Source organism: Phacochoerus africanus, chromosome 7 (assembly GCF_016906955.1).
Source record: "Phacochoerus africanus isolate WHEZ1 chromosome 7, ROS_Pafr_v1, whole genome shotgun sequence".
NCBI lineage: Eukaryota > Metazoa > Chordata > Mammalia > Artiodactyla > Suidae > Phacochoerus > Phacochoerus africanus.
The window spans coordinates 10,774,359-10,801,529 of record NC_062550.1 but is presented as its reverse complement, the minus strand read 5'-3'; the positions used below and the strand labels follow the sequence as shown (position 1 = coordinate 10,801,529).

At 53.3% G+C, this 27,171-nt stretch overlaps 1 protein-coding gene across 1 annotated transcript; it reads left to right on the top strand.

Annotated features, from left to right (window-relative positions):
* Window positions 1-511: 511 nt before the first annotated feature.
* Window positions 512-24,661, top strand: CSF2RB (colony stimulating factor 2 receptor subunit beta). The gene is made up of 14 exons (XM_047786363.1): window positions 512-668; window positions 7,987-8,235; window positions 9,455-9,578; window positions 10,737-10,927; window positions 14,430-14,581; window positions 14,665-14,833; window positions 15,392-15,527; window positions 15,679-15,836; window positions 17,220-17,359; window positions 17,894-18,056; window positions 19,482-19,572; window positions 19,794-19,851; window positions 20,724-20,827; window positions 21,520-24,661. Exons 2-14 carry the CDS (start codon window positions 8,160-8,162, stop codon window positions 22,640-22,642), a joined length of 2,685 nt encoding a protein of 894 aa, XP_047642319.1. The 5' UTR covers window positions 512-668; window positions 7,987-8,159; the 3' UTR covers window positions 22,643-24,661.
* The last annotated feature ends 2,510 nt before the right edge of the window (window positions 24,662-27,171 follow it).

Below are 27,171 nucleotides of genomic sequence, written 5' to 3'. Positions count from 1 at the left end.
ACGGCCCTGAGCCCCGAGGACATTGGGACAGCGGGGGAGATGCAAGGTTTAAAAGGGCACCAAGGGAATCAAACTCGCAGGAGCTCACACTTGGGGTCATGGTGCACCAGGCTCTGATTGAAGGTCTTGCCGTGTGACCTTTCAATGGCCCTTGGATGTTTTCAGAGGCTTGTAAGTAACAGATACGGCTCCTGAGCCCTGGTGAAGTTACGTGCAGGTAATTTGCACAAAGTCACACTTCAAGCAGGTAGAGAGTGGGGGTCCAGGCAGGGTCCTTGGGGCCCTGGGTGTGGCGGCCACCGCCACCTCCCCTCCCCCCACATCCCCGGGGAAGGCGGCACGGAGGAACTTGGCATTGGGCTGATAGAGGGTGTGTAGACGTTTACCGCCAGACCAAGTACCGAAGACAGAAGTACTTCTGGCCCGAGGAACATCTGCAAAGTCAGACAGGCTTGGAAAAAAACAACAACCCGATATCTCGGTGTCCTCATTTCTAAGAAGCTGGGCAATCTCGTGAAGAGTCACTTGTGCAGAAAGGGGCCAGAGCCGGCCCGCTTCCTCTTTCTGCTTCTCTGTTTCCTAACGACGTCAGCATAAATAGGAAGCCTGAGAGACTGTCAGCCGGCTGGAGACTCCAGCAGAAGGTCCGTCTGTCGCGGCACAAAGAGGTATGGCCCGGCTTGGGGGCAGGCTGAAGGGCGGGGTGGGGCGCCGGGGGCGTGTGGGAGTCTCGGATGGAGAGGACAGGGAGGGCCTGGGGGTGTCGAGGGGGGCAGGTGTGTTCCCGGCCCTCGGGAGGTGAGGGCTTGGCCTCTTGGGAAGACCTGAACCCAGCCTCCCGGGCAGCCGGTGGGCGAGGAGGCCGCGGGGGCCCATCTGCCTGGGTGTTGGGTGAAGGGCTTTGTGGGGGGCAGGCCTCCCTGGGGGATCCCCCTGTCCTGCCTGGGGTGATGGGAGTGCTCTGGCCTGAGAGTCAGACACCTGGGTTTTGTCGTCTCTTTTGTCACTAAGTTGTCACTAAGGGGTCAGCGACAGTGAGAAGAGCCTGTCCTACGCCTCTGTTCCATGTCTGGAATCAGGGAGCGCTGAGAGTCCCTGACCTCTGGTTTAGAAAGAGCGTGTGCGCGTGAGTGCGCGTGTGTGAGTGCGTGTGCTCGCGCGCGCGCTCACGAGCTCATGCGCATACGTGGTGTCCCCGCGGAGGATGGAGCGGCACCGAGAGGCAGTGGATGAAGCCAGGAAACTTGCGACACTCAGGCCCAGAGTTTGGTTCGGCTGGAGAAGCTCACTTTGGAAGATAAGAAGGGACCCAATCCCTTACTTAAGAGATATCAACTGGAGTTCCTGTCGTGGCGCAGTGGTTACCGAATCCGACTAGGAACCATGAGGTTGTGGGTTCGGTCCCTGACCTTGCTCAGTGGGTTCAGGACCTGGCGTTGCCGTGAGCTGTGGTGTAGGTTGCAGACGCGGCTCGGATCCTGCGTTGCTGTGGCTGTGGTGTAAGCTCCGATTCCACCCCTAGCCTGGGAACCTCCATATGCCGCGGGAGCGGCCCAAGAAAAGGCGAAAAAAAAAAAGAGAGAAAGAGAGACATCAACTCCCCCACCGGAAGACGTTGTTCTTTATTGTCGTCGCATGTCGCCCTGAACCTCTGTTGCTTAGTTGGGTTTGGGCCCAGGTGTGTGTGTCCTGGGCTGAAGTGTGTTGGCTCCGGGGTGGGCGTCTGGGGCTTGTCTGCCTCAGGGTGTGTTCAGGTGCGTGCCCTTGACCTGTGGATGGCAGGGCACGTGTTCTGTGGGGCCCCACTGGGGTCTGAGCCTGTGGGACTTGCCAGACAGGCTCCAGTGACAAATAGTGAATGTACAATCTTTAGTCTTCGAAGGCCCCACTGTTACATTTTTACATATCAAGGTCCTAATTTTCTCTTCTTCTCATCTTCCCTGCTCCCTAATAATCTTATAATGAGTAAAACCTTTCTTAGTAATTTTTGGTCCCTCTTTTTTCATTCGTTTTCCTTATGTGGTGCTATATTTACCAAAAAATACAGTCTACTTCATGAGTTCTTTAATCAATGCATTTAATATTAAACAAGTAAATACACGGATACCTGCTTTGTTAAAAATCTTTAAAAATCTCACAAATGAGATTATAATATATCTACTGCTCTGTGACTTAGTCTTCCACTTAATATAACATTTTGGGAGTTCCCGTCATGGCGCAGTGGCTAACAAACCTGACTAGGAACCATGAGGTTGCAGGTTCAATCCCTGCCCTTGCTCAGTGGGTTAACGATCCGGCGTTGCTGTGAGCTGTGGTGTAGGTCGAGGACACGGCTCGGATCCTGCGTTGCTGTGGCTCTGGCATAGGCCGGTGGCTACAGCTCCAATTGGACACCTAGCCTGGGAACCTCCATATGCCACAGGAGCGGCCCTAGAAAAGGCAAAAAGACCCCCCCCCCAAAAAAAAATATATATATATATAACATTTTGGACAACATTCCACAATAATACATGTAGATGTAACTCATTAATTAGCCCTAAGAGATCCATGGCATTTCTTAGCATAGACACACCACAATTTACCTGATCCCATGCGCCTAGACACTTAGATGGTTTCCAGTGTTTCCACACCTCTTAATATATTTGTGCAGCCAGATTCCCAGAAACAGAATTGCTGGGCAAGAGATCCCATGTTTAAAATAGTGATAGATGGTGTTCCCGTTGTGGCTCAGCAGTCATGAACCCAACTAGTATCAAGTCTGGGACCTAGACCCCAGCTCATGGCAATGCCGAGTTCTTAACCCACTGAGGGAGGCCAAGGATCGAACAGTGTTCTCATATACTAGTTGGGCTCCTTACCACTGAGCCATGATGGGAACTCCAGGAATGGCTTTTGTATTATCAAATATTTAGGAGCATCTGTCAAGATCAACTTAGCCTTTTTCTCTCCCTTTTAATCTGTTGATCTATTTCTTTTCATCCTGAATAGATTGGATGCATTCCTCCTTTAAAAGTCTTTGTCAGATTGTCCTGTGAGATTATTTTTGCCTGGAGTGAATTTGCATTTTGATTTTTTTTTCCTTTTCCAGTTTTTGTTTTATTATCATTAAATATCTTCGTAAGTGTGGGAATTGTGTGCACATTTATTATGAGAAGGTATTTGGCTTTTCTCTTCTCCTTTCCCCCTTCCTATCATCCTCTTGCGCCTATGCTTACCCCTCATTTTATTTTTAACACTTTTTTTTTTTCCTTTTTATGGCCGCACCTGCGGCATATGGGAGTTACCAGGCTAGAAGTTGAATTGGAGCTATAGCTTCCAGCCTGCACCACAGCCACAGCAACTCAGGATCTGAGCTGCATCTGTGACCTACATACACCACAGCTCACCACAATGCCGGATCCTTAACCCACTGAGTGAGGCCAGGGATCAAACCCGTGTCCTCATGGAGACTAGTCGGATTCCTTACCACTGAACCATGATGGGAACTCCCAACACTTACATTTTAAACATACACATTTAACTTACATTTTCCATCAGCGTTTGGGCTTACGTATTGTATATATGCTTCTCCAAAACAGGTCAAGATCCTTAGCAAACTTTTAGTTCTTCTCTGCTTCTCACCCCTAGTCTCACTGCCAACTCCCACGGTAAAGTCTTCTGAGTTTCACTTCAATATTGTCGTGCTGCATTTGTTTATTCTCAATGTATAGCATAATGATTCTTCTTACTTCTTTGCTTCTTCATTGGATTCTTCTCTCAACACTGATGACAGTATCACGTTATCTTTCTTTCCTGAACCTTTTGTTTTTTCTAAAATACACCCGAGGCGTAATCTTTTAGTAAATATCTGAAAAGCTTTCTGTTTTTTACGTTTCCAAAGTCTGTGGGTTTTTGCCCTCGAATTTTGACATAAGCTTGATGTTTTATGATTCTAGGTTCAAACATATTTTCATCTCAATATAATCAATATATTACTATCCATTTAGAGTTCCAGGTCACTTGTGAGAAAATCTTGCCAAACTGATCTTTGTTGCATTGAAAATAACCTGTTTCTTTCTGGAAACTTCTGGGATTATCCTTTTATTCTTGGATGACGGAAAGTTCATTAGTATGTGACTGAATGTGGCACTATTAAAAATGAACCCTTTCCCGTTGTTAGCCAAGTGACTTCTCTTCTGGGAAGGCTGTCCCGACTTCCACTTCCACTGGCTCAAAGAATTGCTCACCGTATAGGGAAGCAACGTTAGTCTGGAATGATTTATATGTTAGATTGAAATTTCATAGGTCACAGTCTGGAGTGTAAAAACAATGTGAGCAAAATTATGTGTTTATCACTCTACGCCCATGCCTTCATTGTTTTTAAAATTAAAGTATTTGAGGAGTTCCTGTCGTGGCCACAGTGGTTAACGAATCCGACTAGGAACCATGAGGTTGCGGGTTCGGTCCCTGCCCTTGTTCAGTGGGTTGACGATCCGGCGTTGCCGTGAGCTGTGGTGTAGGTTGCAGACGCGGCTCGGATCCCGCGTTGCTGTGGCTCTGGCGTAGGCTGGTGGCTACAGCTCCGATTAGACCCCTAGCCTGGGAACCTCCATATGCCACGGGAGCGGCCCAAAGAAATAGCAAAAAGACAAAAAAAAAAAAAAGAGAGAGAAAGAAAAAAATTAAAGTATTTGATTTACAAAAAAAAAAAAAAATGAACCCTCCTCTTCACTTAGTGAACTATTGTCTCCTTTAAAGCCCTGTGAATTTGTCTTCTGTTTCAAATTGTATCTCTTTGGTGGCACATGGAAAATCCCTAAATAACAGTGGCTTAACAACATAGAGGTTTAGTCTTTTCCTTACATAAAGGATGTCCAGAGGTAGGCAGTCTTGGGCTGTTACTGTTACTCTACAGTGAGAAGAGGCATCCACATTTCTCTTTTTCTTTTGCATATGACTTCCCCTGGCAAGGTTGCCTTATGATTCAAAATGGTTGCTGGAGCTCCAGCCATCACTTCCAAGTTGCCAGCTGGAAGAAGGAAGAAAAGCAGGAGGGCAAAAACCGATTCTTCCCACCTGAGCCAACTTCCTTTAAGTAGTCTTTTTTGGAAGGCACACCCAATGACTCCATTCATATCGTCTTGGACCAGTCACATGACCACACCTAGCACCAGGAGAATGAAGGGAATATAACCTTTTATTCTGTGCAGCAGTAAGCCCAACTCACACCTCATCTTCTGTTACCAGGGAGGAAAAGGACAGCCAGGTAGCTGACACTGTCCCCCGTACCTGAGCTCAGTTCTCCTCTACTCGGCATCCAGCTGTTGTAACTCCTAGATTTCTGTGCCAGGTCTCAGCTTTTCTTAAGACTTTCCAGCTCTGCCTGTTGGCTCTGTCTTCAGTATCTACCTTTGTAACACGATTGTTTATGGTGTTAGTCCTGTGATTTTGCCCATTATTAAGTTGTGGGTTTTGTTTGGATCTCATACTTTCAAATGCCAAGAACTCTGTTTACCTTGTTCTTCGCATAGCAGTCTGTTCTTGATTGGTTATGATTTCTCAAAGCTCCCTAAGGATGCTCATTCAGATTTTTTTGGTTTGTTTTCTCTGTATTTGTGCATGTCTACAGAAGTGCTTGTCGGTTCAGCACATGTCAGTCATGGATCACACCAGCAGTTGGGAAATACAACCACGGCTGGCATAGGGGTTAACAGCACAAACTCTAAAGCCAACCTCCTGTGGGCATCAGTCTCAGCCTCTTCCTTACTAGCTGTATGACCGAGGACCCTGCACCAGTTTCCTCATTTGCAAAGTAGAGTTTTTAACCTGCCCGTTGGTGTCTTAATATCTTTGAACAGTGCCTGGCTCATGGGAAACATTTTATAATTATGAGCCACTAATATGAATTCTCTGCGTGGATGTGACTTTTATGCTTGTGTCCTTTGATGACACTAATGTGTCGGAGCTATTTACAGTGTAAAGGTAGTCACCTGTTCGCTATACTTCTGACACAAGCATTTACTCTGCCCTTTGTCCATTGCTTTATAGTTGAGTTATTTTGACGAGATGCAGAAATTTCGCTTTTATGTATTTCCGTCAGCCTTTGTCTCTCTGATTTCTTCTAGGACTTTGAAGCTTAATTAGCTCAGAGGTAGTCACTTCCATTCTTTGCAAGTTTAATTTTTTTTTTTTGGTCTTTTTGCCTTTTCTGCGGCCACACCCGCAGCATATGGAGGTTTCCAGGCAAGGGGTCGAATCGGAGCTGTAGCAGCCAGCCTACACCAGAGCCACAGCAACGCGGGATCCGAGCCACATCTGTGACCTATACCACAGCTCACGGCAATGCCAGATCCTTAACCCACTGAGCAAGGTCAGGGATCGAACCCACAACCTCATGGTTCCTAGTCGGATTCGTTAACCACTGAGCCACGATGGGAACTCCAAAGTTTAATATGATTTTACTGCCTATGTTTAAGTTCTTAATTGACTAGATCCTCTGATGATGATATAAGAAAGGAATTTAGGCTGATGTATTTTATGATGTTATTAAATTATCTCAGCACTTTTTATTATTCCATCACTTCACACTTATTTTTGGTTCCTCCTTCATCATATAGTACATTTTTTGGTGAAATAGAGCTTGCCTGGTCAGTATGTCCATTGATCTGGTGTGTATGTGTGTGAGAGAGAGACAGAGACAAAGAGAGACAGAGAGACAGAGACAGAGAGAGACAGAGACAGAGAGAGAGACAGAGAGAGGGAGGGCAACCCATTGCTTTGTCAGATCTTTGCATAAATTTTGCTTTGGGTAGAGAGCCCTTATTTTCAAAAAATCCCATCCACTGTCCTCACATATATTTTGTTTTCTTCTGAGCTCTTGCATACATTTTGTCAATTTCTGATTAGAATTGTGCTCAACCTGTAATTTATTTGGGGGTGAACTGCCTTCTTTACACAAGCAGAATCTGCACTTGTGGTAAGACCCAAGGAGAAGCTCTGAGTTCTTGGCTAGTCCCAGGTAGACAGAGCAAGCTGCACCAGCTCTCCCAGACTCTGTACCCCTGCCCGTGGCATTGCCTCCACCTGCAGGGGCTAAAGGGGAAAAGACGCTGCCCCAGCTCCAGACAAACCTTCTCTTCCTTCCCGAGCTTTTCTCGGACTAACTGCCCTATAAATGTCATTGAGTTTGGGTCTCCTCACAGTTGCTGTGTAAGATGTGTCAGGTTGTACCCATTTTACAGATGCAGAGAACAGAGTTCAGGGAGCATTGCGGAGTCAGCGTGGGGCATGAGAGGGGCAGAGCCTGGGTTGAAAGTCAGTTTGGCTGAGCCCAGAGCCCTGCTTTTCCCAGCAAGACAGCTGCTGGTGTGTGTGTGTGTGTGTGTGTGTGTGTATGTGTGTGTGTGTGTCTGCAGCTTAAGTGAAGTTTTAGCCCATCTTGCGGCAAAAAAGGAGTCACGGAGTCACGGTCCTCTGTTCTCTTCTCCTGGTACTTCCCGGAGCTGGATGAATTCAAAAGAGGAAACCCCCAGCCTTCTACGGAGAAAGGGGAACTGGCGATTCATGGGGGTGGTGTGGGAAGAATGAGGCAAATGGAGCAGGGAGGGGAGAACACTAGCCCCGTGTGTGTGTGCGCATGTGCGCGCGCGTGTGTGTGTGTGTGTGTGTGTGTGTGTGTGTGTGTGTGTGTGCGCGCTCACTCGCACCCATACCTGGGGGAGGATCACACCCCCCACACCCAGTGACTCCCCCAAGCAGCTGTGAGTCAGTACCCACGGAGAGCCAGGGACAAACCAACTGCCCTGCCTCCCACTTAGATTTTCTCATCCCCGGAGCAGCACCACCCACAGGAGAACCCACGTGCCCACCAGAGGGGAACCCACCTCTTCAGAGGCCATAGAGGGCATTGCCCTCACGGTCACATCCCAGAGCCCATGCATCAGGGCCACTCCGGGGGCCACCCCACCGCGGGGGCGGAGTCCAACCGGCTGCCCCCTTCTTCCACAGGCCTAGAGGAGGCAGGGTCCTGGAGAGAAGATTCCCGAGAGAGCCGAAGACATGTGCCTGGCCTGGCCCCCGGCTGGCCAGGAACACGAGATGTCAGGACAGTGAGGAGCCCAGACCCAGCCCAGACCTGGACCACTCCGGCTGGCTTCTGCTCACCAGAGCTAACTGGGGGGATGAAGCTGACCCGGGGGCTGCTCCCCATTGCCCTGTTGGTGCTCTGCTGGGGGCTCAGGGGGGCAGGGGCCCAAGGTGAGTCTGATCACCCCTTCCACTCCCCCATCCCCTTCCTCACTGCTGGGCCCCGACCCCAGGAAGCTCCAGACTCTGTGCTGCAAACTGCCCCCCAACCCTCTCCTCTCTTGCCCACCCCCCTTCCCCACCAAGGCTTCTCTCTCCTGATCTTCCCTGGTCTCCTCTCCCCCCTCTCCCCACACTCCCGCTCCTTCTCTGGCTTCCTGCAAAGTCCATCTCTGGTTGTGTCCCTTTTTTTTTCTCTTGAGCTGCTCCGGCGGCATATGGAGGTTCCCAGGCTAGGGGTCGAATCAGAGCTATGGTCCCCAGCCTACACCAGAGCCACAGCAACATGGGACCCACACCACAGCTCATGGCAATGCCGGATCCTTAACCTACTGCGTGAGGCCAGGGATCGAACCTGTAGCCTCATGGTTCTTAGTTGGATTCGTTAACCACTGCGCCACGACGGGAACTCCTGGTTGTGTCCCTTTTTTCCCACATCTCTCAGGTGGCACTTGACGCCTCTGACCCCCCAGCCGGCCCTTCCGGTCCTTGCTCTGTCCCTCCCCCATCCCAGACACTCTGCTCCTCTGAAGGCCTTGCCCTCTTCCCACCTCTGCACCTTTGCTCCCGGGACCCTGGACCTGGGGACCGTCTGTTCTTGCCCAGAGGCCCTGCTGACATGCTCCCCGGGCTGCTCAGGCCAGTGAAGCCCCGTCCCTGGGGGCCCCCAGAGAGCTCGGCTCCTCTGCTCACCCTGGGAGCTATGGCCCCCTTTCCATGGCCCTGGCCCAGCGGCTGCACCAAGAGAGCAGGGCCCTGACGACCCAGAGGGGGCCCTGCCATGTGCCCTTAGGGTGGGTTTGTGCTTCTGCTCCCAGGCTGCACCCACCGCACCCAGGGCCTGGGGGCGGGGCCTGTCCCTGATGCAGGTCTTGTCCTGGATGGGAGGGACCCTGTTCCAGAGCAGGGCGAGGCGGGGCTCGGGAAACCGGCTGTGGGCCCATTAGAATATTGGGTTTCTCTGCAGATAGGAGAGTCCATAACTGGCCCCCTCACATCCCCCGGCCCCTGCCAGGGCCCCTGGGGACTCTGCCTGGCCTCCAGGAGCCTTCCCGGGACTCTGGGAGACCCCTCCCCAGGGCCAGGCTCCCAGGAAGGGCTAGGAGGGGGCGGAGACCAGGGACATCTGGAGGCGACAGGTGTGAGCCCCGCCCCCGCCTCGCCCCCTCAGAGACCTTCCTGCTGCAGAACCTGCGCTGCTATAATGACTACACCAGCCGTACCATCTGCAGCTGGGCAGACACCCAGGATGCCCAGCGGCTCATCAACGTGAGCCTCTACCACAGGCTGAACGAGTGAGTGAGCGATGGGGGCCCAGGGCCGGAGGGAGGCGGGGAGGGGGCTGCTGTGCGGGGCTGTGCGGGACAGGGCAGGACGGAGGCCGGGAGGGGAGGCCCCAGCCCAGGAGCTCCTGCCCCTTAGGAGGCCTCGGCCTAACACCGACACCAGTCACCCTGGTTCAAATCACTTCCTATCACTGAGATATTCCAGAACTCCTAATGGATCCCTCTGCTTCCAATATTGCCATCCTCTCCACAGCCCAGCAGCCAGAGGAATCCTTTCAAAGCAGGTGTTAAAATGTTGCTCCTTTGCTCATAAGTCTGAACTTTCCCCACTGACAGTGAAATCACGATGCCTTAAATTGCTTTAAAACACTGGCCTCCTGTCATCCCGTTCAACTAGGCTCCTAGACCTCCGACCCTCACATCTCTGCTTTGTGCACACTCATTAACTGCCTCATCATGTAACACTCCAAACCTCTGCCTACTCCAGGGCCTTTGCATCTGCTATTCCCTTTATGGAACTCCCCGTTCCCCAGAATTTGCATGGCTCCCTCCCTCACCTCCTTTAAGACTCTGCTCAGATGTCACTTTTTCCATGAGGCCTTCCCTAACTCCCTCATTTCAAACTGCATCCCTGGAAATTCCCATTGTGGCTTCGTGGTAATGAGCCAAGTAGATTCCATGAGGACACAGGTATGATCCCTGGCCTCACTCAGGTGGGTCGAGGATCTGGCAGTGCCGTGAGCTGTGGTGTAGGTCACAGTGGCGGCTCGGATCCCGTATGGCTGTGGCTGTGGTGTAGGCTGGTGGCTGCACCACCGATTTAACCTCTAGCCTGGGAACTTCCAGATCCCAAAGGTACAGTCCCCCCACCCCCAAAAAAACCCTTGTATTCCCAACCCCGCCCTTCTGGGCTCCTCCTGCCTCTTTCCTTCTTGACTTGTCTGTGTGAAGTTTCCCTTTTTGACATACAACATAGTTTATTCTTTTGTTTCATCTGTGTCATCCACTATTAGGGTGTCAGCTCTATTGACAGGGATCTGTGGGTGTTTTGTTCCCTGCCAGGTCCCCTGGTCCTGGACAAAGCCTTACACGTGGGAACCCCTCAGTACTGCTTGTGAATGAGCAATGCTTCTTCTCTCTGGGCTAACCTGTGTCCTCTTGTGGCAGGGACCTTCCACAGCCGGTGTCCTGTGACCTCAGCGATGACCTGACCTGGTTAGACCATCCTTGTCCCAGCTGTGTGTCCAGAAGATGTGTCATTCCCTACAAGGCTTTTGTCATCGCTGACTATGATTATTTCTCCTTCCGACCAGACCGGCCTTTGGGCGCTCAGCTCTCTGTCACTCTGACTCAGCACGGTGAGGCCTGGGTCCCTGGCTAAGGGTTGTCCCCTGGGTGGACAGTGAGCCCCAGGGGTGTCCAGGCTGCATGAGATGGGCCAGGGAGTGAGAGCCTTCAAGGGGTGGAGAGAGACACCAGCTTGTGTTGGGTTGGGTTTTTGGGGGAGAGGCTACCATCTCCTTATGATGGAGGCATTGGAGCAGGTTCAAGGTGAAGAGTCCTGGCCAAGGGTACCCCCCCACCCCCGCCCCTGAGGCTCTACTGCCTGCCAAGCCACTGAAGGCTTCCCTTCTAGAAGAACAAGCCTTCCTATTCAGATACAAACTTTATAGCCTGCAGACTCTTTCATCAGTATGGTCTCGTGCAGTGTCTGTGATGACCCATCTTACAGATGAGGCCCTGGAGACCTAGAGCCACTACATAACTTTTGCCAAGTGCCATCATGAGCAGCCATGGCAGTGATGGGCCTCAGACTTGCCCAGAGCTCCCTGCACGTTGCAGGTGAAGGTCATGCCCTCATGGACCTGGCTGCGTGGCCCCCAATGGGTGCCACGTGCCCATGGCAGCCTAAGAAAGTGGGTGGTCTAGGGCGGGTGTCACTGATCATTTTATAGATATAATGGGCTTCATAGGACTCTATCTTAGAAATACACCCAACACTTTAATCACATTGATTCAATTATATTTGTCCTTTGAATGACCCTAAACGTTACTTATAAAGGTGGGGTCATTTTTAAAAGTTAGTATGCTTATGCTCCCAGCAGGTGGGAGTTCCCGTCGTGGCGCAGTGGTTAAAGAATCTGATTAGGAACCACGAGGTTGTGGGTTCGATCCCTGGCCTCGCTCAGCGGGTTAAGGATCTGGCGTTGCCGTGAGCTGTGGTCAGGATGCAAACTCGGCTTGGATCCCCTGTACTGTGGCTCTGGTGTAGGCCAGCAGCTACAGCTCCGATTGGACCCCTAGCCTAGGACCCTCCATGTGCTGCGGGAGCAGCCCCAGAAAAGGCAAAAAGACCAAAAAAAAAAAAAAAAATCCAGCAGGTGATCAACTTTTAGGAAACACTCTCCAAACTTTAATCATCTAATGAAGTGTAGAGTCAGGCACTTCTTTTTACCCCCGTTTCACAGGTGATGAAATAGACTGAGAGAACAGGAACTTGCCCAAGACTAGTTAATCAGATGCTAGTATCCGGACACTGGTGTCCTGGGTCCCAAACACTGGGTCACATGTTGCTCCTTGCAAAAGTCAGAAGGGGAGAGGGTCCCAGCCTTTGCTTCCTGCTCTTTTCATCACAGCAGCATAACGTTGTTGCCTGGAAGAGGGGATCAGGGAGGCCATGGTGAGTTCGCGCCAAACCATGTCTCACACGTGTGTTTGGTGGCTGAGGAGCCCTGTCCCTGGCGGAGCTCAGCGCTCACAGACTGAAGAGCCCAGGAAACCCCAGATGCTGTCAGACATGTCACTTACTGAAGGCGGGTGTGTGCCCCGCGCAGAGGGCCACGGGACAGGGAGCCCCTGAGAGGGGTCAGGACAGGCTGCCCAGGGCAGAGAGCTCTGCAGGGCGATGTGGAGGGTGGGAGGGAGGAGGGAGAGGGAGAGCATCTCCTGCAGAGGGCGCGGTGTGTGCACAGGCTGGGCGATGCTGGAGGGTGAGGCAGGTCGGGAGAACCACTAATAATTGTGTCCTGGGAGCATCTGCTTCAAGACAGCTGGACAGCGGCAGGAAGGACAGGAACAGGGAAGGCAGGGGCTTGACCTGGAGAGGCTTCTGTGTCCTGCCAAGGAGCTTAGGGGTCAAGCCCTAGGCAATGGAGAGCCACTGAAAGGGCATGTCATGATCAGATGTGGCTGTGAGGATGACGGAAGTGGGTGACATACAAGGTAGATGGCAGAGGACAGGAGGAGGCAGTAGGAGGGAGCCCAGAATGTAGCTAAGGCTCTCATCCCCGAGGGAAATGATGGGGAGTCGAGGGCTATCACCAAGGAAATTGGAGGCATACACGGCAAAGGTAGGATACACAAGCAATTCAGTCATGAATCTGCTCTTCCATAGAACACTGCAAACACCAGGAAAGCAGGGAACACACCATCAGTAACCCTGGCCCCGTGAAGTTTAGGGGGTGATGACAGAAAGTGCTATGGTTGGATGGGGAGCACTTAGACATGAGGAGGGTGGCATGGCCTTTGCCTCCTGGAACACAGGCTGAGTGGGAGGGTCACCATGAATCAAGGGGGTCATGAATCAAGGGGGTTGGGGCGTGAGGCACTAGGGTGGGGGCAGATCATGCATCTGATCTGCTCTGAGGCTACTTAAGTGGAGATCTGGATATTTCACTCCCTCTATCAGGTTCTCCATCTGTGAAATGAGCTAGTGGTCTGCATCTCTCAGGTTGGATAAAGAGGTTTTCATCTACTGAATAGCTCTCCAGAGCCCAGTGCTGAGAAGGACTCCTGCTCCATGACAGGCTCCGGGACCAGCAGTGCAGCGATTGATTAGTGATGCCTGCTGTGGCTGGGAGTGGGGCAGGCGGCCTCTGGACCTTCCATTCTGGGCTCAAGATTTTCTAAGGCTCCAGCTCTGACATGCTCTGTGGTGCCTGTTCCCCGTCTAGCAGGGACTATTTACATCTTGCTTTGGGTTGTATTGCATTTTGTTGTGTTTGAAAGGCATCTCTCAACATCCCGACTCAGAAGCTTCGGGAAGTCAGCAGCCATGCCCTTCATGGGTGAATCTGCTCACCCAACCCTGTAGGTCCCGGCAGAGGTCTGCTTGCCCTTGGTGGATGGACTGATTTCCTGAGAAGTCGCTGAAGGTGGCCTACATATACTCCTTCATTTATTCCTCCACTTCCCCATTCACTTTGTCCCCCACATTCCCTGAACCACTCATCTCGGGCCGTGGGGAGAGGGAAGAGGGTCAGCCCCCGCCCCTGCACCCACAAGCTCCTGGACAACTTGGGGAGGCAGATGTGGAAGCATCTGCATCCTCCAGGGCAGTGAGGACCATACCAAGGGCAATGGTGAGACAGGAAAAGGAGCCCAGGATTCTGCCTGGGGGTGGGGGGCTCCTTCTAGAGGAGGAGACATGTCTGCTGGGCTCTGAGAGGTGCTGGATGACCCTGGGCACTGGGAGGAAGGAAGGAAGCCTGAACAAGAGAGGGAGAAACATAAATCACAGTGCCCTCTGCTGGGAAGGTGGCCACACAGGCCACCTCATGGGCAGGGGGGCCAGAAGGACGCTGCATTTGGAATTTAATTGCCAGCACGTTGTAGGGAGCTTATGTTCTGTGCACACAGCCACCTGCACAGCCTTCATTCACCTTTTATACTGAAGCCCTATGATTTAGCAGGTGAAGGGCTGAGGTCCACAGAGGAGGTGGGTCTTGCCCAAGGTCACTCAGCCAGTGGGGGCAGTGTTCAGCCTGGAGCCCTGGTCTGTCCACACGTGGGCCATGCCAGCCCTTAACCTCCACACAGTTGTCTGTCCCCATAAGGACCCTTTCCTTCCTGTCCTTCCAGTGCAGCCCCCTGCGCCCAGGGGCCTCCACGTCAGTGCTGCCCAGGGCTGTTTCCTGCTGTCCTGGACTGTGGCCCACGAGGGTCCCCAGAGCCCCTGGCTGTCCAGCCTGGAGTTTGAGGTGGCCTACAGGCGGCTTCAGGACTCCTGGGAGGTAGGGACCCCCGTCAGCCCTGCCCTGAGCCCACAGGGACCCAGGCCAGCAGGCACCTGCTCCAGCAGTCCCTCTCTCCCCAGGATGCCCACACCATCCACTCCGGCTCCCCCCAGGTCACCCTGGGGCCGGAGCACCTCCTGCCCAGCAGCACCTACGTGGCCCGGGTGCGCACCAGGCTGGCCCCGGGCTCGGGGCTCTCAGGACGGCCCAGCCGTTGGAGCCCAGAGGTTCACTGGGTCTCCCAGCCAGGTAACAGGGTGGGAGGTGGGACGGTGGCCCCTGTGGGGTGGGTGGCTCATTCCACCTCCTGGGGAGAAGGAGTCCAGGGCTCCCCACTGCAGGATTCATGGATCCTCTGTTCCAGGTGTTCCCTGAGCCCACCCTGTCCCTACTGGGACTCTGCAGAGGCAGTGGCTACATCTTACTTCCTGGCCCCAGTGTGCTGCCCACTTTCTCTGGAGGAGCAATTATAATTGCATCACCAGGGCATATGGGCAGCTGTGTTTTGGGAGAGCTGTACCCCGTGGGAATATACCAGTGGGATTGTGTTAAATCCCTAAACCCTGAGCCAGAGGTGCCCTCCCTGTTTGGCACGCGGTGGAGTGGGGGTGGGGTGGGGGTCGATACAAAGGCTCACCAAATTCCCTCTCCAAACTGAGGTCACACAGCTGGCGGGTCAGCCTGGGTTTAAGCCCTGGTGTTTTGAGCCCAAAGCCCACAGTGTCTTCCCAATGAGTCTGCGGGGGGCCCACTGAGGGCTAGGGAATGAATGAATGAGGAATGAGTGAAGGACTGTCTCCTTCCCAGGGGATGAGGCCCAGCCCCAGAACCTCCAGTGCTTCTTCGATGGGGCCGCCCTTCTCCGCTGCTCCTGGGAAGTGAGGTCCGAGGTGACCAGCTCAGTCTCCTTCACCCTCTTCTACAAGTCCAGCCCTGATGCAGGGTGAGTGTTCCCTGCCTCTGTCCCTTCCCCTCGTCTAGGCCCTGCCCTCTCCAGGCCTCCTCCTGCCTCGGCAGAAGCCATGGCTCACCCCATGGTCTCAGGCCTCATGTGGCCCTGCTTCCCCTGCCCTGACCTCTGCTGTGCCCCTCAGGGAGGAAGAATGTTCCCCAGTGCAGAAGGAGGACACCAGCAGCCCCTACATCCGGCACCGATGTCAGATTCCTGTGCCAGACCCCAAGAACCACAGTCAGTACATCATCTCTGTTCGACCAAAGGAGGAAGAGAAACTTATAAAGAGCTCCGATAACAGTGAGTTTGTCTTGGGAGAGCGCGCTTTCATTTGTAACCCGTATAAACTTAGGGTTCCTCATGGTCCAGTCTTCATGTTTGTCAATTTCAGTGAAACAGTCCAGGGAGCAAATTGAACAAAAACAATTCCTATATCTTCTGGAAGTTCTCGAGAAGCAATAATACCACAATGACAATGGCAAATAACATGAAGGGAGATGCAATTTATATTCCTCAAGAACACATCTTTAAAAGCTTTTACTCATTCTTCAGCTCTATTTTTTCCTCCAATTCTGCAGCTGCTCTGAAACTCCTACTGCTGCCTGTGGCCTCCTGGTCCTCCCACCAAATTTCCCTTTCATTCCCCGATTCAATTTTTATCTTTTATATTTTCAAAGTCCTCCCCTGACAGGTATTTTTATCTTCCAAATAATTGATTTATGATTCACTTCTTCAGCTGGGTACCAGGGTCTATGCAAATAGACTGTAGTCCCTTGCAGGTTAATAGCCCTTATTCTTGTTACATGGCAAAGACCTCATGCAAAGGAATCTCCTGCATTGCTTCATGATAACCAGATTCTTCTCCCAGGTCCTTAATGTGTGTCAGAGGCAGTAGCCAACTTATTTTGGTCACCTGGGTTCTCATCCACTATTTACTCTCTGGGATCCTCCAGGTTGCAGTCTTTGTCTCTACTACGTGTTAGCTGCCTGTTCTTGGCAAATTACTTAATCATTTTGGGGTTCAGTTCTCTGTCTGAAAAATAGACAAGTTAAGAGTACCTACTGGACTTCCCATCGTGGTGCAGCGGAAACAAATCCGACTAGGAACCATGAGGTTGTGGGTTCGATCCCTGACCTTGCTCAGTGGGTTAAGGATCTGGCATTGCCGTGAGCTGTGGTGTAGGTTGCAGACGGGGCTTGGATCTGGTGTTGCTGTGGCTCTGGCGTAGGCTGGTGGCTACAGCTCCGATTGGACCCCTAGACTGCGAACCTCCACATGCCACAGGTGCGGCCCTAAAAAGACAAAAGACAAAAAAACAAAACAAAACAAAACAGAGCACCTACTACATAGGGCTGTTATTAGAATTAACTAAAATAATTCATGTAGATTTAGCATATAAATAATGCCTAGAATTATGTCAATACTCTAGAACAAATTAATAGTAGTTATGTTTCTACTTAAATAGTTGGAGTAACCCATGCCTTGGGTCACCTCACTACAAAACAAGTGTATCTCAGCATCTCCCAGGAGTAGGGTCAAAAAGAGCATCTCATCAAAGCAGATGGCCAGGTGAAGTGGGGGTGCAAAGACTCTGAGATGAATGGGGTCTGGGGTCCTGGGTAGAGTGTCTGTGACCAGCAGGAAATGCAAGGAATGTTCCCTAAAACTGCCCCTCCCTGCAGTCCAGATGGCTCCTCCGACCCTCAACTTGACCAAGGACAGAGAGGGCTACATCCTGCACTGGAAAGAAGAAAAAATGAATTATCCGCACATAGGTTACATCTTCCAAGTCCAGTATAAGAAAGATGCAGACTCATGGGAGGTAAGGTCTGATGCTCAGGGAGGGGCCTGAAGCAGGGGGGATAGTGAGAAATACCCTGGAAAGTGTCACCTGGCAGATGCCTGGCTCCCAGCAGGTGACCAGTCAGAGGGAGCAACTGGGACTTGGTGGTCACCCCCGCATGCAGTCTGCAGGTCCAGAGTCCACTCATCCTGCACTGTACTCCCAGGAAGCATAATTCTGGGGTCCAGGCTGTCCCAAGAGGTGCTGGAAGGTTGGGGGGTTGGGGGGGGGGACATAGGGACTTCTCAGAGTTTCTGGGCCTCAATGTTATCATATGTCATAAGGTGCAGGACAAGTGGTGCTGTCCCTGGTCCTGTTAGGTGGTGACCTTCTGTGGGCCCTGGCGTTTGGTCCTCCATGGAAGAGTGATGCTGCCTCAGATCTGAGGATGGGACCACAAGCTTGAGACTGATGGGGAGCAGAAAAGCTGGGGTGCTGGGGCGGGGAGGTCTTCGTAGCTGTGCCCATGAGGGCCAGGCCTCAGCACACCTACTCACACAGCTGTATCCACAGGAGACCAAGACAGAAGTCTTACAGAAGGGCCACAGCATGTCCCTGCCACCTCTGGAGCCTGCCACCAGGTACCAGGCCAGAGTGAGAGTCAAACCCGACCCCGGCAGCTACAATGGGACCTGGAGCAAGTGGAGTAAGGAGCAGTCCTGGGACACCGAGTGGGGTATGTCTCCCCAGCCCCCACCCATTCTTCCCCGTACGCAGCCCTGCTGGGCAGAGGACAGAGACGCTAATGGACATATAGATGTAACCCCATCCAGGCCAGCATCCTTCCCTCCCAGGTGTCGTTGGTTATTAGAAGGTGACACCTTGGAGTTCCCTGGTGGCTCAGTAGGTTAAAGGTCCTGTGTTGTCACTGCAGTGGCTCAGGTTGCTGCTGTGGGGCAGGTTCAGTACCTGGCCTGGGAACTTCCACATGCCGAGGGTGTAGCGAAAGAAAGAGAGAGAGGAAGGAAGGAAGGAAGGAAGGAAGGAAGGAAGGAAGGAGGGAAGGGAGAGACAAATGGTGGGCAATGCATGCTGCCTTGAGAAGGCAGAGGCAAGCACATCTCACCAGTTCTTCTCCTTAGACTGGACCTGCTACCCGGGGACCACTCAGTCCAAGTTTGTGTGTGTGTGTGTGTGTCTTTTTAGGGTTGCACCCGAGGTGTGTGCAGGTTCCTAGGCTAGGGGTTGAATTGAAGCTGAAGCTGCTAGCCTCTGCCACAGCCACAGCAACATGGGATCCAAGCTGCATCTGTGACCTACACCACAGCTCACAGCAATCCTGGGTCCTTAACCCACTGAGTGAGGCCAGGGATCGAAACTGCATCCTCATGCATGCTACTCTGATTCGTTTCTGCTAAGCCACGATGGGCACTCTGGTCTGAGTTTTCTGTTACTATGACAGCATACATGAGATACTATAGGTTGGTGCCTGTGATTGGAAAGCTTTGGTCTGATTTCTCAATCTTCCTTGAATCTACACTTGCTAATTTCATTTCTCCATCACCATCACCAAAGTGGCCCCTGGGGGATGAGTACAGGTCAAGGTCCAGGAGATGGTTGCAGAGAGAGAATGAAGGGTTGGCAGAAAGGTCCCCAGTCCCAGGCAGGGATGAGCCCCAGGAAGAGGATCCTGGCCAAGCAGAAGAGGACTTGGCCACTGGACTTAAGAGAAAGAGTGCAGGGACGTCCTGGAGGGGCCCAGCCAGTGAGAGGCATGAGGCTGCCAAGCAGAAAGTTGTAGGGGCCCCTGATGGGTTTTTGTACCTGCTGATTTCTCTGCCATCACCCCATTCCCCATCTCTGCCTCTCCATGCCTCTCTGTTCTTGATGACCACCTTATACGCTGCCTCCTTCAGGAAGTCCTCTGGGATTGCCACAGGCTGCAGTCACGGCCCTTCCCGTACTCTTGGACAGGATCTAACCCTCTGGGGGGATCTAATGTTCTGGGGGGTTCAGACAAATGCCCTCTTGGTCTTAACCTGTTTCTGGCTTCCTCTCCCCCGCTGCACCCCAAGGCTGCAATTTCACGCAATTTCCTGAGCCTCCCGCCCATTCCCTCCCCAGATGCTAATGATCCTTTTCCCTCCTGGCTTCCCGGAAGTGCTCCCCATGTGGGTCCTGGTGTTTATCCTGGTCGTCACCACCCTGATCGTGCTTCCAGTCCTGCGCTTCTGTGGCATCTACGGGTACAGGTAAGGGGACTCCGTGCTGTTGGGGGCGGGTGGAGAGGGACCACCCAGGGAGCCCAGGGAGCACCAGGGACCCTACAGCTGACTTTCTCCAGTCCCAGCTCCATCACCCACTCCCAGTGGGGACTTGGACACATCTGCCCTGTCCCTTTCACCTCTACACATGGGCACCAGGTAGTTGCTTGAGATCTCAGGCAGCTGGCACCTCCCTGCTGTCTCTCCAGGCTGAACCGGAAGTGGGAGGAGAAGATCCCTAACCCCAGCAAGAGCCACCTGTTCCAGGTAGGAGCTGGCTGTGAGGGCGGCTGAGGGGCTGAGGCTCCTGTGCGCCTGTGCCTGGGTCCCTAAGGCCCATCCCTCTCCCCGTCCCGTGGGCTTTGAGTGGGGGTGGGGGAGGTGGCCTGGGAAGGGCGGGGAAGCTCTAAGAGCTGGGCCAGCACCTGCAAGCCCAGTGCTGCAAGGCTCTGGGCCCCACAGATGCACAAGGTGCCCTGCCTGCGGGGACTCACGGGGAGCAGGACAGAGGGTTGTGGGGACCTGGGTCCCAGGGGCCTCAAGGAGGGACTAGGTGTCCTGGGGTCGTCACAGGGGTGGGAGGCAGAATGGTTCCCCAGACAGGACAGCAGAGCTGAGCTCTGGGGGATCCAGGGAGGCGCAGGTGGGAGAGGCCCCTGCAGGCAGGGAGTCCCTGGAGGGTGGGCAGAAGACTCCTTCAAGGGGGAAGGTGGGGTGGGCAGTGAGGCTGGGGGCACCTCAGGGGAGGCTGAGAGGCCCTGGGGCGGTGGGGGACCTGGGGGGCGGGAGGCAGCCAGGACGTGGGGCACAGGAGCCCTTTGACCAGGCAGGCAGGGCCAGAACTGCCTTAGGAGGGTCTCACAGCCAGTGCGCAGGAGATGAGGGGTGAGCATGGAGGCAGGGACACCCCGATTAGCTGACTCGTGGAAACAGGGTCCCAGCCTGGGTGCCCCAGGACCCCGCAAGTCCCAGCCCCTCTCTGGCCTCGTCTTCTTGGGTCAGGAGGCAGTGGTCGCTCCTGCCCCTGCTGAGATTCTGCCATGCCTGGGGGGCTCCTGAACCCCCACCCCCTCCCTCTCCCCGCTTCACCTCCTGGAGCACCCCCACCCCACAGGCACAAATGTCCCTTCTCTTTCCAGAACGGGAGCGCCGGGCTGCGGCTCCCAGGCAACATGTCCATCCTCAGCAGCGGGAGCCGCCCACACAAGGGGCCCTGGGGTGGCGGCTACCCTGAGCTGGAGGGGTGAGTGTCAGGTGTGGGATCCCGAGGAGCTGGGATCGGGGCCCCATCCTGCACATCGGGGGCTCCAAGGGGGTGGCCTTGGGGCTGGGGCTCAGTGTGAAGGGATCCGTGGGGGCTGGTGGCACTGAAGCAAGAGGTACCCCAGTTGGACGTTGGGAGGAACTTCCGGATTCCCAGGTTGGCGAGGGCCGGACCCCAGGCTTGACCCTGGGCAGGAGAGACCGGAGCAGCTGACCTCCCCGCGCCCAGAAGCCCAGATGCCCTGGGAGACCCCACGTTGCCTGGGCCCCACTGGGTGGCAAGGGTCTGGGACCCCTTCTGGCCTGAGCAGCTGAGCCGCCAGCTCCCCTTGACCCTCAAGTGGGGGAAGGGAGGGCCAGGGGATGGCTGAGCCGAGGCTGGGCCTTGACCTGGGCCCTGAAGCCGGGCGGTGTCAAGGAGCAGAGGGCGAGGGGCCCCACCTGGCAGAGGACGACCTTGAACGTGAGCATGGAGGCTGGAGGCTGAGAGGCACGAGGAGGCTGAGGGAGCGCCCCGTGTCCTGCTCTGGGCCTGCTCCCCCAGCCCTTGCCCTGGCCTGCGTTTCCTGGGAGCTTGGGTGGGGCCGGGCCTTCCCCACCCCAACCCCTGGGCACGAGCTGAGGTGTCCACCCAGGCTGGTCCCAACATCCCTGCCCTTGTTGTCCCCACAGGGCGTCCCCTGTAGACTTCGGGCACAGTGAGGTGTCACCTCTCACCACGGAGGACCCTAAAGAAGCCTGCGACTTGTCATCTGAGTCTGGAGTGACTCTGGGTGTCTTGAACCTCCCCACGGAGCCACCCCCCGAGCCCCCACCGGGGCTGGCAGCCTCCTCGGGTGGGCCTGAGAGCCGGGTTTCCGGCTTTGACTTCAATGGCCCCTACCTGGGGCCGCCCCACAGCCGCTCCCTGCCCGACATCGTGGGCCAGCAGGGGCCCCCGCAGGCAGGTGGGAGCAGCAAGCCACAGCCCCCAGGGTCCCTGGAGTACCTGTGTCTGCCCGCAGGGGGGCGGGCGCAGCTGGTGCCACTGGCCCAGGTGATGGGGCAGGACAAGGCCAGGCCTGTGGAGAGGGGGTCCAGCCCAGGGCCCGAGGGGAGCCCCTCCCTAGAATCAGGGGCGCCCCACCCGGAGCCTGGGCTGATGGCGGGTGGTCAGGACCCAAAGGCCAGGGCCCCCACACTTCTGCCCACTGGCTCTGTGGATCCTAAAGATAGCGTTGTGGCCTCTGGTTACGTCACCACTGCAGATCTGACTCTCACCCCAGCTACAGGGGCCCCGTCTGCCTCCCAGGCTCCCTCTCTGAACCTCCCCTCAGACCAGAACCCCAGCCCCTGTCCTGGACTGGCTGGTGGGCCCCCTGGATCCTCAGGCCCCCTGAAGCCGGAATTCGAGGGCTATGTGGCCCTCCCCCCAACCACATGCCCGTTCCCCCAGCCCCCTCTGACCAGTCCTGCCACTCCTGCCGTCAGCAGCCCTGTCCCGAGCCCAGGGCCAGCCCGGACAGATGTGTCCCTAGGTTCCCCACCCCCCGAGGAGCTCCTCATCCTACAGCAGGTGGGTGACTATTGCTTCCTCCCCGGCCCAGCGTCCGGCCCTCTCTCACCCCAGAGTAAGCCCACTTCTCCGGGACCCTGTCCTGAGATCAGAGACCTCAGCCAGGTATTCCAGACCAAGAGGCCCCCATCTCAGGCCATTCCCCAGGTGCCAGCCATTCAGCTCTTCAAAGCCCTGAAGCAGCAGGATTACTTGGCACTGCCTCCTTGGGACGTCAGCAGGCCTGGGGAGGTGTGCTGAGACCCTGGTGACCTTGCGGGGGGCGGGGGGAGAAGGAGAGGGTCTGCCTTCAACCCTGGCCGCCCGGCCTTGCCCTCCTGCCGGCCCCTGGTCCCTTCCGCAGTCATTTCTGCAAAGCTGATAGAGAGCAGAAAAAAAGCAAGTCAACCATCTACCCCCTCCCTTGACCTTCAGCAAGGTCAAGCTCCTCTCTCTCTCTCCCTGTCTGTCTCTCTCTTACACACACACACGCTTTTCTTTCAAGTTAACTTATTTTAGGTTCTGAATTATTAGAGCTTCCTATACACACTCATCACATTTGCGTCATCATATTTCCACTCATTATCATCAGAGTGAGTTTGAGGTCCAGGCGATGCCCCTTCTGAGATGTCATGTCTCAGTCCAAGCTTATTCTGATGCTGACAGGTCTGGTTGCGTGGGGGACTCCTGTCTGTCCCCAGCAGGCGTGCATACACACACGACAAGATTCCAGCCCAGGGACAGGAGGCAGGAGGCATGGGGTGGGGGCCCCCAGTTGGGGGGGGCGGGGAGGTGAAGGCTGGAAAGAATAGCCCTGGAGGAGGCACGGCAGCCCCAGATGTGGTAGGAAAGCGCCAGCCTCGATGATCACTCCCAAAAAATGGGCGTGATGTGGGAAGGACTGTTCTGAACTCATGAGAAACCCTGCTCGTCCCACCGAGGTGACTGGGTTCCTCGGGAACCACAGACCCTGCATCTTGTAGAGGCCACCGACCTGCACCTGCGGAGTGGGCAGGGCTGGTTCCTGGCTGAAGTGATCTTCCAACCCCCACCCCCACCCCATCCCCCCCTTGGTGAGACCTGGGACAATTCTGGAGAGGGTGAGTCCAGAACCCACACTGACTGTAGAAAAGTTGGAAAGACGTGCTCCACAAAGAACAAAATGATCCAGGGGCATGTACACTTTAAAGCTGAGAGTCCAAATTGCCTGGCCACCCTCCTTCCAGAAACACCTTACACAGCCCCCCCACCTCCGCCCTGTGCCCCCACCGGCCACATACGAGGTGCTTTGGGTCTATGGCTTGTCCTATACAGGAGATCATGGTTCTTTTAAATCCTCGCCTTTCTGATATGCCAAAACCAACAAACCCACAAAAAAAAAGGCATTAAATTCGTTTTCGTTTGTATTATTTGGTACCTATCAAGTTTGCACATATTTTCATATTTCTCGAGCATTTGTATAAGCCCATTAAGGTCTTGGATGTTCACTTTTTGCTGATGAGGTTTTTAAAAGTAATCGTGGTCTTTCATGGGTGGTGCAAATTTCTTTTCCTAGTTCGTGGTCTGTCTCTTCATGGTGTATGGGAGGTTTTGGGGTGTATCCAGTGTTGATTTGTCTGTGCGGTCAGGTACATTGACCCGGGAGCTCCCTTACAGCTCTGTCTCTGCTGTCAAGTCTACAAAGATCTTCCTCACTTCCAAATGTCCTAAGTTATATATTTTTTTTCTGGTTCTTGTATTTCAAGTTTTTATATAAAAGTATCATGATTCTGGAATGTATGCCTGTAAGATGGAGAACTGGCTTTATGCTCCCCCCACCCCCCAACAAGTATCCTGAGGGTTCTGGCATCTTTGGTTGAATCACCCATTCTTTGTCCATGTATCAAAAACGCCACCTTGCCGATATAGAAAGTTCGTGAATATACTTAGTAGGTTTCTTGACCTTCAATTTTATCACATTGTCCTCTCTCTCCACAGCGCCCCATGGTTTTGAAGGTTCTAGCTTTCTACTATGTTTTAACAAGTGGCAGAGCAAATATTCTTACTGCTTTTGTCCACGAATCCCTATTTATTACAGCGATGTTTGTGGTCAAAGAAAATGATAAAGAAATATTCACCAGTACTGAAATTAATCACATTTGTGTATATTCTAAGGTAGAATCTTGGTTGAAAATGAATGAGGTGAACCTACATGCATTAGAAAGAGGCCCAGGATTGTATTTCCAAAATGCTTGGACATTGAAAAAAAATTGCAATAAAATATTTTTATTATAAAACAAATCCAAAGCTTAATGTGTGTATATGCCTTGGGGTGAATGCAGAGGGGTGCAGTTTGAAAGAACGATTGCTTTAAGGGAATGGACTCTGTTCGACAGAAGGGCCTTGGGTCTTTGAGACACTGCAGTGAAGTAGGGACAGAAGGGAAATGTTTCGTGTAATGGAGTGAGCAGCAGGTGGCCCTCCTGGGACACGCCAGGAGGGAGCCAGGGAAGGAGGGAGATGGTTTGGGGGAGAGGAGTATAAGGGATTCACTTTCCCTCTATAAAAATTATTATTATCTGAAATTCAAATCTAACTGAGCATCTCTGTTTTTGGCCTCTAATGAGAGTGGAGAGATAACAAAGAGACTGAGCGCCCCATAAAAATAGATGAGAATGGAGTTCCCGTCATGGCTCACTGGTTAACGAATCTGACTAGGTTGCGGGTTCAATCCCTGGCCTTGCTCAGTGGGTTAAGGATCCAGCATTGCCGTCAACTGTGGTGTAGGTGGCAGATGAGGCTCGGATCCTGCATTGCTGTGGCTGTGGTGTAGGCTGGAGGCTACAGCTTCGATTAGACCCCTAGCCTGGGAACCGCCATATGCTGCAGGAGCGGCCCTAGAAAAGGCAAAAAAAGAAAAAAAAGATGAGAATTATTAACAGCTTATTCCTGGCAGTTCCTCCTCAATTGATTTAAGGGATCACAACCCTCCAAAGCAGATATTACCTTTATCTGACCCTTTTTGGGGGGCCATATCCACGGTATATAGTAGTTTCCGGCTGAGGGATCGAACCTGTGCCACAGCAACGACAACGCTGGACCCTTAACCTGGTGAGCTACCAGGAAATCCCTATTTGACCCTTTTTAATAAGTGGAGAAACTAAAGCACAGAGAGCTTCTATAACATGCCCCAGGTGAAGCAGCCAGTGGGTGGCAGAGGCAGGATTTGAACCCTGACCCTGAGGTTCGGAGTGTGCCTTCTAAAGCAAGCTACTCTCAACAGAAGATCCACACATGAGGAGTTCCTGAGGTGGCACAGGCGTGGCGCAGTGGAAACGAATCCAACTAGGAACCTCATGGAATCATGAGGCTGTGGATTTATGATCCCTGGCCCCCGATCAGTGCGTTAGGAATCTGGCGTTGTTCGTGAGCTGTGGTGTAGGTCGCAGACGCGGATCGGATCCAGCGATGCTGTGGCGTTTGCCAGCAGCTGTAGCTCTGATTAAACCCCTAGCCTGGGAACCTCCATATGCCGCAGGTGCAGCCCTAAAAAGCAGACAAAGAATTGGGCTCAAAACACCTTCTCCTAAAAATATTTATCTGAAGGCCTGTTCTTCCAGTGTTCCCAGAGCGCAGAGCGCCTCCCTCCTGGTCTCCACTCTGAGCTCCGCTCAGGGGCTGCTGCGGGTCGGCAGGTGCAGTGGCTCGTGTTTTCCTCCATGGAGAGGCTGATGGCAAGGGTCAAACTTGAGTTCACAGCGAAGAAGTTTGATTGATAGCTGGACGCCAAGGCAAATACATACACCTACGGCTTTTGTTTCCATGAAGACCAGAGAGAAGAGAGTCAGAGGAGAGGTGCATGCGTCTTTTCAACATTGTTTGTGGGAGTTCCCGTCATGGCCCAGTGGTTAACCAATCTGACTAGGAACCATGAGGTTGGGGGTTCAATCCCTGGCCTCGCTCCGTGGGTGAAGGATCCAGCGTTGCCATGAGGTTGAAAATGCAGCTCAGATCCCACGTGGCTGTGGCTGTGGTGTAGGCCAGCAGCTGCAGCTCTGATCTGACCCCTAGTCTGGGAACTTCCATGTGCTGTGGGTGTGGCCCTAAAAGAAAAAAAAAAAGTGAACCTACACCAACACATTGTTATCCCCCAAAGTCCATAGTTTGCATTTGGGTTCACTCCTGGTTTTGAACATTCTATGGGTTTGGAAAAGTGGAATGGCATGCACTTACCACTCTAGTATCACACGGAGTAGTCGCCCTGCCTCTGGAAACCCTCCACGCCCACCTATTCCTCCCTCCCTGCCCCCTAACCCTCAGCAACAACGGATTCTTTCACTGTGTCCGCAGTTTTGCTTTCTGCCGAATGTCATGTAGTTGGAATCCTATGGTATACAGCCTCTTCAGATGGGCTTTTTTCAAGTTCGATCCCTGGCATGGTACAGTGAGTTAAGGATCTGGCATTGCCACAGATGCGGCATAGGTCACATCTGTAGCTCAGACCCAGAAACGCCACATGCTTTGGGGTGGGGGAAGAAAAAAAGAGAAAAAAAAAAGAGGTGACACTTAGATAACATTTGATTTTTTTTTAATTTTGTATTATACTTGATTTACAGTGTTCTGTCAATTTCTAGCCAAGCGACGCAGCCGTACATCCATAGACATTCTTTTTTTCACATTATCCTCCATCATGTTCCATCACAAGTGATCAGATATAGTTCCCTGTGCCCTACAGCAGGATCTCACATTTGATTTTATGCCAGACGCTTCACTCTCTGAATCCTCCTGGTCACCTTGCAGAATTAACGCTG

What these genes read in the sequence shown, in the direction of transcription:
- CSF2RB (XM_047786363.1), top strand. Translation starts at nt 8,160, where the DNA reads ATGAAGCTGACCCGGGGGCTGCTCCCCATTGCCCTGTTGGTGCTCTGC. An exon ending in GGCTTCAGGACTCCTGGGAG is followed by an intron (nt 14,582 to 14,664) that starts GTAGGGACCCCC and finishes CTCTCTCCCCAG; the next exon opens with GATGCCCACACCATCCACTC. An exon ending in TGTGGCATCTACGGGTACAG is followed by an intron (nt 19,573 to 19,793) that starts GTAAGGGGACTC and finishes CTGTCTCTCCAG; the next exon opens with GCTGAACCGGAAGTGGGAGG.